The sequence below is a fragment of the Necator americanus genome, chromosome X (genome assembly GCF_031761385.1).
Source record: "Necator americanus strain Aroian chromosome X, whole genome shotgun sequence".
In the NCBI taxonomy this organism is placed as follows: Eukaryota; Metazoa; Nematoda; class Chromadorea; order Rhabditida; family Ancylostomatidae; genus Necator; species Necator americanus.
In genome coordinates this window covers 10,563,101-10,575,814 of record NC_087376.1, presented here as the reverse complement: position 1 = coordinate 10,575,814, position 12,714 = coordinate 10,563,101, and the positions used below count along the sequence as shown (strand labels likewise).

Genomic DNA, 12,714 nt, shown 5'->3' with positions numbered 1-12,714 from the left:
CGATTCTACGGGGACGAAGAAGAGTTCCCTGAATTTTGGGCGATATATGAAACGCTCGTTGACCAAAGTAAAGTTTTAAGTACAGTCGAAAAAATGCTGTTACTTAGAGATAGCCTCAGAGGGAGAGCAGAAACAGCCATAAAAGGCATACAATTGATCCCACAAAATTATATGTGGATGATTAATGCTTTGAAAAAGAAATACGGTAATAAACCGACTAACAGAGCAAAAATAGTGCAAAAATTAATTAATTTGCCAGCAGTAAAGAATGATGCTGATAGCTGTATGGACACGTTCGACAAAATTCGAATGCTCATGAATCAAATGGTCTCTGCAGGCCAAAATATACCACAAATGCAAGATGCGATGTGGACAGAGAAAATATTGGAGAAATTTCCTTACACTATAGTGAAAAACGTTCTTGTTACAATTCAAGATCAAGATGAAGTGAAAATAGAAGATGTAATGGATCATCTTGAGAAGGAGATTAATGCAAAAAAGTTTGTAGACGCACGTTTAAAAGGTCGTGTAAAATTTGAAAACCATCCGAACCGAAGACAATACGGTGTGGATGTTACAGAACCCCCAAAATTTGGAAAAATTTGTCGTTTTTGTGACAACTCAAATCATATATCAGCGAACTGCCGAACAATCACTGATATTAAATCAAGGCGAAATATGGTGAAAGAAGCCAGACAATGCTGGAAATGTTTCTCAGAAGAACACAGCAGTTATGACTGTCAGAAACCAAATTGTCCTAAATGTGGCAAAATGCACGATGTAAGCCTTTGCATTTCCACTTCAAATGATGGTAACAGGACAAGATATAGCGCTGGTGACCGATCGCGCAATCAAAGCTCCTCCAATACCGTACCAGTTCCAAGAAATAACACTACTACTCGGAATCAATACGGCATCAGGACTACTTGCTCTTTTCTTTTGTCAATGTACACGGAACCTTCGGCTGAGTGGTTAGTACTGTGATCAGCTGTATGAGGTAATGAACGGTACGCAATAATGGTAACGTCCGCAACAATCAGCAGACAAATCCTCATACAGCTGATCACAGTACTAACCACTCAGCCGAAGGTTCCGTGTACATTGACAAAAGAAAAGAGCAAGTAGTCCTGATGACTGCCGAAGGAAATGTTTGGAATAATAACACCAGACAATTCGAAAAACTCCTGTTTTTCTTTGACACTGGAGCTCAAAAAAACCATCATTAGAGAGCAGACCGCAAGGGAATTTGGTCTTCCAACTCAGAAAACCGAAATCTGCACAATGTCAGGTATAGGTGGACATACCGAAAAATATCAAACAAACATTGTCTTCCTCAAAATCAGCAATGCCTTTGGCAAGGAGATCCATATGACGATTCAAACCAAGCCAATTATCACTAATGGCTTTTTGTCTGTACGTCTCAACGATGCAGATAAACAATACCTCAAAGACAATGAGATTTGCATAAACAATCCGAGAGTTCGCGGTGAACATCAAAACCCGTAAATATTAGTCGGACTAGATAACTATTACGACCTCGTAAACACAGTTGACACTATAACTTTGCCATCTGGATTACGCATTACGCGTACGGTATTCGGACCAACGATACACGGCTAAGGGTCAATCAATTCGCAGCAAGAAGCGACAACGATAACACATGGCCTCAGCCTCGTTCAAGAACAGAATGAATAAGAAATTCTACAGAAGTTGTTCGAACTAGATGGTTTAGGAATACCATCAGAAAAATGTACTAAGAACGAAAACACATTCTAGTACTTCAAAAGCTATTCGAAATCAATATCGTTTGAAAACGGCGTTGTAACCGTACCCTTTCCCTTGAAAGATAATGTCATCGACCTAACGGATAATTACGGAATAGCGTACCGTCGATTGATTTCGTTACAAAGACAACTATCAAATAATATATACCAACGTGAGTGGTATAACAAAATAATGAACGATTATATCCAAAACGGAGTTGTCGAATTAGTCCACGGACAAAATAAAAATTCGGCCAGCACTTACTACATGCCACATTCCGGAGTTTGGAAGCCAGAAAAGGCAAAACCATTGAGGATAGTATTTGATGCTTCCTCTAAGAGAGTCGGACAGTTTTCGCTGAATGATGTGATCTACACAGGAGAATCTTTCGTGAACAAAATTCATGATGTTCTAGTTGCAAGTAGAACCAGTGGAATTATTCTTTTATGCGATATTGAAGCGGCTTTCACGCAAATCAGACTAGTGGAAGATCATAAAGATTTGTGTCGGTTTTTATGGCTGAAAGACATGAATAAGCCTCCAAATCGAGACAACATAGCAGAATACAGATTCAATCGTTTGCCCTTCGGTAACACCTCGGCACCAAGTATTCTTAACATGGCCATTCTGGCATATTTAAATCACAAGAATACTCCGCTCTCACTGGAGATTGCAAAAAATATTTATGTGGACAATATTCTCTTATGCGCCACCGCCAAAGAGGAAGCACTAGAAAAATATACTGTTTCAAAGAATATTTTCCGTGAAATCGGCATGAATTTGCGAGAATATATTTCAAACTCAGCTGAAGTTAACAGAGCTATCCCAAAAGAGGATAGAGCGCCCACAGACAACATAAAACTCCTTGGCGTCAAATATGACACCAAATCCGACGAATTTGTGATGAAAGTTACAATTCCACAAGGAGAAAAACTAACCAAACGCGATATTGTAAGCCAGATAAACTCGATCTATGATCCCGTAGGACTCGCAAGCCCACTGATTATCAAACTGAAGTCTCTAATGAGAGAAATTTACGATACAGGGATAGAATGGAAACAATACGTTCCGCAAGCGCTGTGTATTAAATGGAATTCTGTAATACAAGAGATAAAAAATGCATGTATAAGGGTCAGTCGACCTTTCCTACGTTCTCTCACATCTCACACCTCAAGAATTTCCGTATGGGTGTTTTGTGACGCCAGCAAAATGGCAATATCGACATGCGCATATCTGAGGTGCGAAAACACTAATGAGATCAGTTCATTGATTAGTAGAAAGAGCAAGCTAACACCAAAAAAGATCCAGCAGACTATCCCACGCTTGGAATTGTTGGCTTTCTTAATAGGACTGCGAATGGCGAAAACCATTCTTGATTCAATAAACATTGAAATTATTTCCGTAAATGTCGCCAGTGATAGCGAAATAGCACTTCAGTGGATTAGGTCTTCACGCAAACTTCCGATCAGGGTCAAGCGTGTGTTGAGAATTTCTCAACGGGGGATCGTAAAGGGGGGTGTCGGGTTAGGGGAGGGGGGGGGGGTCGTAAGGGGGCGTCGGAAAATTGAGAAAAAATTAAGGTAGGGGTCGGAAAATTAGGAAAAAATGAAGGGAGCAAAGAAAAAAGACGATGTGTTGTTGTTTTTAAATAAACACATTTTAATGAAATTTAGTGTAATTTATTTTTGTAATTTAGGGTTCACCAGAAAAACAGAAGCGAAAACTGCACTGCTTCTTTTCAGACGTTATGCTGAAACGTGAAGGAGGATTAGCAGTGAATGGCACGTTTTTACCGCATATCAGAAGATATTCACAACTAAAACGTATTCTAAGGTTTTTTCAGGTCCCAATATCTGCGACTAAAAAGTGGAAGTTGCCTCAAGGAAGAAAAAACGTCAATGATGCGTATTCAGCACCTGCGTTCAAAATAAATTTGTTTGATATTTGAATAAACTATTGAAGAAGTCTTGCGGTTGCAGTTGAGGAAGACTACCGTAGCATAAAAAGTTATGATAAGAAGAAGGCACAGAAACCACAAAATGATTTTTAAAGAATTTATTGTTCATAATTCTGGTGATGAAAATACTGCGCTTTTTGAGCCAATCTTGAAAATGGACGACTTAGCATTTTTTGCTGCTCTATCTGATGCTTGATGACGTCGGAGTCGCTTCGGTGGCACAAACCAAAACAATTGAAATCTTGAATAAATGTGATGCATAATAAATAAAGTGATAATGAATGTTGTGATGTGATAAAATAGGAAACCCATTATTTTAAATGCAATTAACTACCTGAAAGTTTTTGTTCTTTCAAAAAATCGACTTTTTGTCAAACCCATCAAGTCTAAGCACTACAAAATTACAGTTCTACAAAACAAAATTACAAAATTACAGTCTACACAACAAAATTGTCTGTTACTAATTTATATGAAAGAAATGAAACTAACCAGAGGTGACTTCGTATCGAGTACCATAAAAGACAATCTTCATAGCTTGCACAGTGCTTTGGCACTCTTCGTCACAGCCAATTCAATATATTGAAGATCTGCAGTTGTACGGGAATGCAGCGTCGAAAATTCGCTTAGGAACGAGTGACAAACGAGATCTTCAGAAGCTAACAGAAGTGTAAGAGCACTAAGTAAATGTAGAAGCATAGCTACAATGAAAGGCAAGTACGCTGACACAAGTTGGTAAGTGTTGTGCAGATAAAGTGCATTATGCGTGACCTTTCGATAATGATATCTGTTAATTGGCCATTACGTCATCTGTTGAAATAACGGCTGATGCAGCAATGATTCATCATGGTTCGAAGGATCAGCGCGACGTCGCGCTGTTTTTATCGTGACGGTCAGGGATCAATCCCTGCCAGAGGTCCTATTTTTGCACTTAACGTAAAAGAATTTAAAGAGCAGATTTCTCTTCTGACAGCGACGGCTTTCTTACCTTCAGTCGAAAAAGCCATTCTGATGCTCCTACTAAACGGAAAAAAAGACATCTACAGACGCAATTAGGGTTAAAATTAGTACAAAGTAGGCTCCACTAGATTCTCAATATCTAGGCTCAAAGTGACTCTCGTGCAATAAAGCTGGCAGCTTTGTGTAGAGGGAGATTTCTTCTATACTTCTGCAAAGTTTGGTGCCTCTAGCCTTCCTAGTCTTTTTGAAACCTAGTTGAGAAAAATCCCAATTTTTGCCTCAAATTTTTGAGTTTTTCTCAACTAGCTTTTGAGAGAACCAGAAGACCTACAAAGGCCAAAATTTGCATTTAGGGGTTTTCCCTGATGCTGTATCCAAATATGGAATCGAATTTTTGAACGGCGCTACAGCGTCCTCGCAACGAGGAAAAGAGCGAAATCTCAGATTTTCGGCAATGCGTCAAAATCTGTGTGATTTCAAACAAACTTTCATAACTCAGCTCATAGTTTATAAAAACAAAATCGGTTCAAAGTATGTTGTAGAGGAAGATTTTTGCTACTATAATCCGTTTTTGGTTTTTTGCAAATGGTTCTTATCTCTAAAAAAGCTAGTTGAGAAAAAGTTGAGAAAAACGGATTTCTCAACTTTTTTTCAACTAGGTTTCAAAAAGACCAGAAACTGCCAGATTTATCCTCCTGCACCTTTTTGTTAGTGAGTTATTCATGTTTATTTCAAGGTAACAAAATCCGACCAGTCCAGCGGTAATTTCCAATTAAGGCCTCGTTCTAATCGCTAAAATAACCTCTTTATAACACTTTTATATGGAAAACAGTGCTCTGAATACAATTCCAGAAGAATCTGCCTATGAAATGCTCTTCTCAGTGATTTTTTTCAGGTTTTGCGAAAATCTAGATTCCGGCGGTGATCGAACTCTCATCCGTTCAGTTCCATTGTCGATGAGTAAAATCGTTTGTTAATAATTGGAAAAAGTGTAAAAATTGTTTTGAAAGGTGTTCTCCTTCTTTTCCAGCTGTTTTTTCGTTTTGCAAAAATAGTGGCTCCGGCGGGGATCGAACTTTCGACCATCTCTTCATCAGTGCCAAACACTACGATAGTGTTACCGAATACACATTTAGATCTCACTTATCTTTTTAAATTGTATGTCTACATACATACTGACTCACTTCTAATTCTTGCAGTAACGTCTACTTCGTGCTAATCCGAGCAAATATATCTGGAGGATATTTTGGTGGATAGCCAATGTGGAATGGGTCGCGGCCTACCGGTAGCATCATTTGGCAATCTGACTGCCTTCTAGTTAGTCTTCCTTTATTATCTTGAGTCTTCTTTTATTATATTGGCACTTCTTTAAATCTTCTCGCCTAATTATAATCATTTATTGGATCTATTTATACACTAATTCCAGTATTTACAGATGTACCAAGATATTGTCAGCCTTTCTCCTGAAGAGGCTTACAAGTGTCTTAGAGAAGGTAATTCCGGACCGAAGCCTTCAGCCGAGTTTCTGGCAAAGAAGAAAGCGTTGAGAAAAGCGTGGCTCACTTCTCAGCCTGAGACTACGACGGCAACAGCTACACCGACTGACCACTCCTCCATATTTATCTTCGCTGTACTCGGAATTTTTGCTTTGTCCACGATCATCGCGCTACTGGTAAGAGTTTTTTTTTTGCAAACATTTTTTTTTCCAGTCTATCTGTGATTTTTTTTTTTGGAATTCGTTTCAAAATGTTTTCTGCTATTATCATTATTTCTGCTCAGACTTGGGTCGTAAAACGGAGCGCTGTGAAACGGCAAAGGAACCGGAAACGCGAACTTCTGGAACACCAAGAGCTACTCGAGCAAGCTTTCCGCTCGAGGACTTTGCTGCTCGAAATAGATGATTAAAATCATTTATTAAATTTTTTTGCATGTGTAAAAATCAATAAACATCTTCTTCTGTTGTCTTCTCACTGCACTGTTCCACATCTTCATGCGTGCTACCTGGAACACACATTATTTTAGAAATTCTACAGAAAATCAAACACAATATTCTAACCGTGTCTAGATCAGTCCATCGAGTTGTTAAATGCTTTTCTACCTCGATTATTATTGTTGATCTTCTTCCACCTGGCACACGTCACGCGGCATCTGAAACATACAATTAACATTAACATATACTTTCTAATTATTTGTTCTATTAATATCGCTGCATTACAATATATATTTTGTTTTACTTTTAGCATTACTATTTTTAAAATAATCTATTATACTATTAATTTATTAATAAAAATTTAAATTCATCAATTAATTAAATTATTGTAATTTATGTATTATTTAATTTATTTATTAGGCGTTTGTTTGTCTTTTAATTCCTTTTATATTATTTATTTTTATTATTATTTATTTTTTATTATTCATTTATTTTATTATTTATTACTTATTTATTTCACCCAACTTTTGATTGCTGTGTAGGCAGCTATACTGGTAGGAACGAGATGAAGGGGGTCGTTTTTGGGAGGGTCGGCGAGGGGGGGGTCGTTTTTAGGAGGGATTTTTCTCAACTATACGCTTGACCCTGCTTCCGATATTCGTGACTAATCAGAAGGACCGCATTTTGAGATTGAAGACTCAAATCGAAGTCAAATCCATCCCAGTACATCTATTTCATTTTCCAACACATCATAATCCAGCAGACGTTGGAACTCGAGGCAGAACGGCAAGCCTCATCAGTGATCATGATTAGGTGAGAGGACCCAGATGGCTAGAGCACGACCAGCAAACTTGGCTTATTCGATCCATAGATAACCTCAGCTGTGATCAGTTTTACGAAGAAATAGAGGACAATCAACATGTGAATGTTGAAACCACAAACGAGTCAGTGGAATCATTCCGTTTAATAATAGATCTAGCTCGTTTCTCTCGCTACAAAACAGCTCTTCGAACATTCCCAGTTATTGGAAAATTGCTGAGTAAATGGGTGAAACGATGCAATTACACCAGGTCAACATCGATTACGCTAAACGTACTCTCCCTCTACACAAATGAAGATGTCATTGCTGCGGAGGATATGGAGATCTCTGAGAAACTCATCTTAGCAACTATTCACGAAAACATCAACAAATGCATAAATTGCAGAAACGATTCCCAAATCAGAAGATTGTCAGAGACGAAAAAGGCATCATTCGATACAAGTCACGCACTCAGAACGCCAATTTGCCATATGATGCAAAAATGCCAATTTTCATTCCGAATTACTCGAAACTAGCCAGGCTAATCATTCATGACCTGCATTATGGAAACGCACACTGCGGCAAAGAACAGACATTAACGCTGGCAAGACAACGATTTTGGATTCCCCAGCCATCTAGAATGATCAAGAAAAATCTGCGTACATGCATTACGTGTAAGAAATGCCATGGATAGCCATATGGAGCACCAGAGATGCCACCATTACCAACAGATCGGGTAATAGTAACCAAACCCTTTGCCAATGTTGGATGCGACTATATGGGATCACTTGAGTCAAACATCAAACAGAAAATGTACGTCTGTTTATTCACATGCCTCACTACCAGAGTTGTGTATCTTGAAGTGGTCGAAAATTTGTCAGCGGGTGCATTTTTAAGCAGCTTCAACCGTTTTATATCTCGAAGAGGTGTTCCAAAACTCATCCGAACTGATTGCGGAACGAATTTTAAATTGGGATCAAAAGTGATTGAAAATTTGTTCCTAGAAAATGATGAAAATGGTAGTTCTGTGATGAGCTACAGCGCCTCAGAGGGCATAAAGTGAATCTTCAATCCACCTGCCTCACCATGGATGGAAGGCGCATAGGAAAGAATGGTTGGAATGGTCCGTGAAAAGATGCTTTCAAAAAAGCATTGGATGTAAAAAATTGTCATTTGAACAAATGACTACAGTAATTTCAAGAATTGAAGCGATAATTAACACTCGCCCGTTGACAAAAGTCAGTGCAACGGATCTTGATGAAATACCAATAAGACCTATCGATTTCCTACAAGGAAATCTAAAGTACTCTCTTCCAAGCACGCAGTTACAGTGCGGTAATGGCGATACAGTATATGATCCTGAGTTGCTTCAGACAGTTGCGCAAGCACAGGAAGCATTAATGTTTTCGGAAACGATCACTACAGTACTTTGGGAGCGATGGAACAAAGAGTATCTTACATCCTTGAGAGATAACCAGAGAGTGCTACTAAAACAACCGCGGCATGTGACAAATACACCGCAAATTGGAGAAATTGTACTTATTGAGCAAGAATTTCTTCCACGTGGTAACTGGATGTACGGCAAAGTACTAGAAACAGTACCAAGTGCAGATGGTTTTGTAAGATCAGCGAAACTCCTTACGCCAAACAAAAGAGTTATCCAAAGACCACTCAACAAGTCACTCACTCCTTTAGAAATTCGTAGTTCTGTGGGGGACTCACATCTAGAACTCGAAAAAGACTCCACTTCTGAGCGGGAGATACACCAGAAAAAAAGAGTAGATTCAGCAGAATCATCTTCCCGCAGAACTCGTCCAACTAGACAATCGAAAACACATGCCTTAAAAGTCATCCAAGAATTTGGAAGAAGTCTTGACCGACCCCCTACTTCTTCAAGTAGACAGGTACCCACATATCTGCTGTTGGCTATGTTGGCATTATGAACTATATGTCCAGTGACAGCGACAGCACATGAGAACAACTCAATAAAGTGCAACGAAGGAAGAGTAGAAATAGTGTCTCCTTCATCAAGATTTGAGCTTTGCATCAACGCAATGTGTAGAATTATGTCTGACGTATCGAAATCGTATATATTTGAATTGGAAAAATCATCATTAGATGAAAATAGCACGATTACGTTACGCTTTGAATGCGAGAGCTCACTGGTGTTCTCGACTATGCAGTGCGAACCGCCAGACTTTTGCGAAAAATCGGCCTTGCTGATGAGCAAAGATCTTATAGGTAATCCTCACTGTTGGCCACTTGGAGCCATAATCACCTTAACAGTGTTAGTTTACCTTTCGATCAATAGCATTATATTGATCATATGGTTAATTAAATGCACACGAAATGCAAAACGGAAAAGAACTCCGAATTCCACATCCGAAGAAGAAACAATTCCAGTGAGAACATTCAATCCACATCCGATCAATATACCGTTCGCCTTGTTGATTTGTGTCGCCCTCTTGGCACTAGCAAGCAAGGTAATTACTTGCCAGCATGGGTATATGAGGCATGGTGTAGAGGTAGTCTGCGAAAATCGCGGAAACTGCACTTATAATTACAACGAGGAAGTTCTATTCAATAGAATCAACTCCAATCTTTGTATTCAGCTTAATCATGCTAACAAAACTATCGGACTTATAAAGATACGTTCGAGACCAATGAAACTGTCCTGTTCCAAAGTTTCATTATTCTTCACTAGAGAGACGAAACTCAAGATCTACCACACAACGAGATGCTCACAAATGGGCTCTTGCACTTAGTCTAAGTACAGTAGAATTAGGCTGGACGAAGTAATTCCTGAGTTCAAAAGATCATCTCCATATCCAGGATACTCAATTTGTGGTAGCACATGCGGCGGTATAGCATGCGGTTGCTTCCTACCATTTCCAGCATGTACGTGTCTGAGGATTGCTCATGTTTCGAAGAAGACGCAGACTGTCTTTGAAGTAGTAAGTTGCATAGAATGGCAACCAGTAATCCAAATTGACGTAGATTTCATGCTTTATAATGAAGGAAAGCTGAAATCTTTCAGTTTACAACCTTATGCTACGCAAAAGTATGATGAACTGTCGTTGACAGTCATTTCTTTGCAAAAACCTCATTCTCCATTGATGGACAAAAGATTCGCTGTAACCCCAATGGAGGCTATGATGCTACCAGATCAATATCAACTTCCTGTTGAATGCGAGTCAGAAGCATCTGCTCTAGATGCCTTTGTGAACTGCACAAATCGCATGATCTGTTCTTACGAAAATATGAAAGCACCGCAAACATGTCAGTGTCCACATGATTCACTCCAAAATTTGAGGAAAGAAGTGTCAAATGTAATGCCCATACGCACTCCGTTCACAGAAATCTTCAGTGATAGCAAAGAAATCTATGCGCTCTCCAAGCAAGGAGAGATCACTCTCGCAATAGAATCCAATTTGCTTATTGGCGGTACTGAGTTCATAATCAATCAACCATGTGAGATCTCGGTTCGTGGGGTCAAAGGGTGCTACAGCTGTAGCGAAGGCGCAAGGATCGATTTCCTTTGCAAGTCATCAATAAACTCGTGGATTACAGTACAGTGCGAGAATCACGTTTTCCCCATTGAATGCGGCCCAACAAATACTTCCGCGCAAGTTATTTTAGACTTCGAATATTCGGTAGTATCACAAGTGTGCCACACATCATGTGATGGCAAGAATGTTACCTTTGATCTACAGGGAACACTCTTGTACCATCCAAGAAGAAAGAGAAATTTGCTCTCGCAGACAGAAGTGCAAGAGCTACATGCAAAGAATTCATTACTTAATTTTGATCTGCCTGATCTAAATCCACTATGAATGGACTGAACTGAACTACTGAACCTATTTGGCAAGATCACTGCGTGGATAATTTGCAATTACAGGCAATAATAAAGCTCGAATCATACATCATATCATCGTAATAAGCACATTTAGTGATAAAAGAAAAATAGAAACTCAAAAAAGAGTACTAATTCTACTAGTAAGCCTCCGCCGCCCAAGGCCGCACATTCGAATAATAGGATGTGTCAGCTCTTGGAAAGGATCAACTATGAATTCTCGTAGTTGATTCTCGGGTTCCGAATAACGACGCCAACGCCAACGAGCCGCAATGGAACGATGCCGACGCTAACTCCAACAAACTGCAATGGAACGACTCCACCGCCGCCGCCGACTCCAACAAGCTGCAGTCGAATGAAGCAAATAGTGAAACCTATCGTCCGGTGATCATTGGCATTTGACTCGTTTCAATAATTTTAATTGTGTGGCCCGGAGTGTCCTGACATTTGTATCAGGACCCGAATTCTGCGTTGTTATGCTATAATTTTGGCGCTGTATCATATATCCACTATACAAACATTCGGCATTGTAAAGAGTTATATTTTGACGGTCATCTTATCAAGATGACCACCCACGAAGTTTGTTTATTCTACGATTGCTCATTATGGCTAATTTGTTGACGACCGCCCACAACGGGCTTATTCCTGTGTTTCATGGCTCCCAGTGAGCACATCGCTTTTGCCTATCAATAACTTCTTCGCCTATCAATCTCGCCTTTGCCTGTCAATATCGTCGTCGCCTATCAATATCGTCTTTGCCTGTCAATATCGTCGTCGCCTATCAATGTCGTCTTCTCCTATCAATATATTCTTCGCCTATCAATAAATTAGTATACTACTACCACTGAACCACCTGTACTCTGAGGCAACGGCCTTATCGCTTTACTAATAGGGCATAAAGAAGGATCCGTATAAATCCTTCGCATCACAGAGCACGAAAAATGATACTGTGGGCATTCTTACCTATTTATGCGGTATAATGAGGGCGGAGTAAAATATTATGATGTTCTGTATTATGTACATGCTAATGCAAAGAAAGTTCCGATCGGCCTGTATATATCTTTGTCTTTGTATATCTTTGTCTAGATGAATCATCTTTGCAGCTGCGAGGTTGAGAACTACAAATCGGCCGCCATATAGCGTTAACTCAAGCTACAGAACGAATCATCGACTGTAGACGTTATTACAAGGCAAAATAGCATAAGCAACAACAACTAAGCAAATAGTGGATTATCACTTTTGTGATAACGCTGATTTTAGGGGTTTTCTGTCAGAAACCGTAACCGTAGAATCTGTCGTACTGAGCTCTTACTCACAAATGTTTAGTTCAGTCTCGCTTTAATCAAAACTTTCTAAATTGCTCTCTTGAAAATCGGTATTTTTCAATCGCTTGACTCGCTACTACATTAGCACCTCTCCTCAGTCCATGCCTGGAAGTCTAAAAGACCGCATAC

The 12,714-nt window shown here is 39.4% G+C and overlaps 4 protein-coding genes across 6 annotated transcripts in view; all 4 read left to right on the top strand.

Annotated features, from left to right (window-relative positions):
• Nucleotides 1–93: 93 nt before the first annotated feature.
• Nucleotides 94–984, top strand: RB195_022218 (uncharacterized protein; the record flags this gene model as incomplete). Of its 2 annotated transcripts, none has more annotated exons than XM_064209267.1 (1): nt 94–984. In XM_064209267.1, the coding sequence occupies one exon, from the start codon at nt 94–96 to the stop codon at nt 982–984; it is 891 nt and encodes a 296-aa protein (XP_064065148.1). The 2 variants fall into 2 exon arrangements, with proteins under 2 accessions (XP_064065148.1, XP_064065149.1); XM_064209268.1 differs by having other exon boundaries at nt 286–984.
• A 1,047-nt stretch (nt 985–2,031) lies between these two features.
• Nucleotides 2,032–7,943, top strand: RB195_022217 (uncharacterized protein; the record flags this gene model as incomplete). 2 transcript variants are annotated; one of them, XM_064209265.1, is made up of 4 exons in its annotated part: nt 2,032–2,895; nt 6,114–6,350; nt 7,369–7,421; nt 7,490–7,943. In XM_064209265.1, 4 exons carry the CDS (start codon nt 2,032–2,034, stop codon nt 7,941–7,943), a joined length of 1,608 nt encoding a protein of 535 aa, XP_064065146.1. The 2 variants fall into 2 exon arrangements, with proteins under 2 accessions (XP_064065146.1, XP_064065147.1); XM_064209266.1 differs by lacking the exons at nt 7,369–7,421; nt 7,490–7,943 and adding an exon at nt 6,458–6,583.
• A 645-nt stretch (nt 7,944–8,588) lies between these two features.
• On the top strand, nt 8,589–9,350 carry RB195_022216 (uncharacterized protein; the record flags this gene model as incomplete). Its single annotated transcript, XM_064209264.1, has 1 exon — nt 8,589–9,350. One exon carries the CDS (start codon nt 8,589–8,591, stop codon nt 9,348–9,350), a length of 762 nt encoding a protein of 253 aa, XP_064065145.1.
• A 206-nt stretch (nt 9,351–9,556) lies between these two features.
• RB195_022215 (uncharacterized protein) overlaps nt 9,557–12,714 on the top strand; it is a gene marked incomplete at both ends in the record, with an annotated part of 47,409 nt that continues 44,251 nt past the window's right edge. Inside the window, 3 exons of the mRNA XM_064209263.1 lie at nt 9,557–9,648; nt 9,811–9,890; nt 10,240–10,906. Of these exons, the coding sequence (XP_064065144.1) occupies nt 9,557–9,648; nt 9,811–9,890; nt 10,240–10,906 (839 nt within the window). The remainder of the gene's footprint in view (nt 9,649–9,810; nt 9,891–10,239; nt 10,907–12,714) is intronic.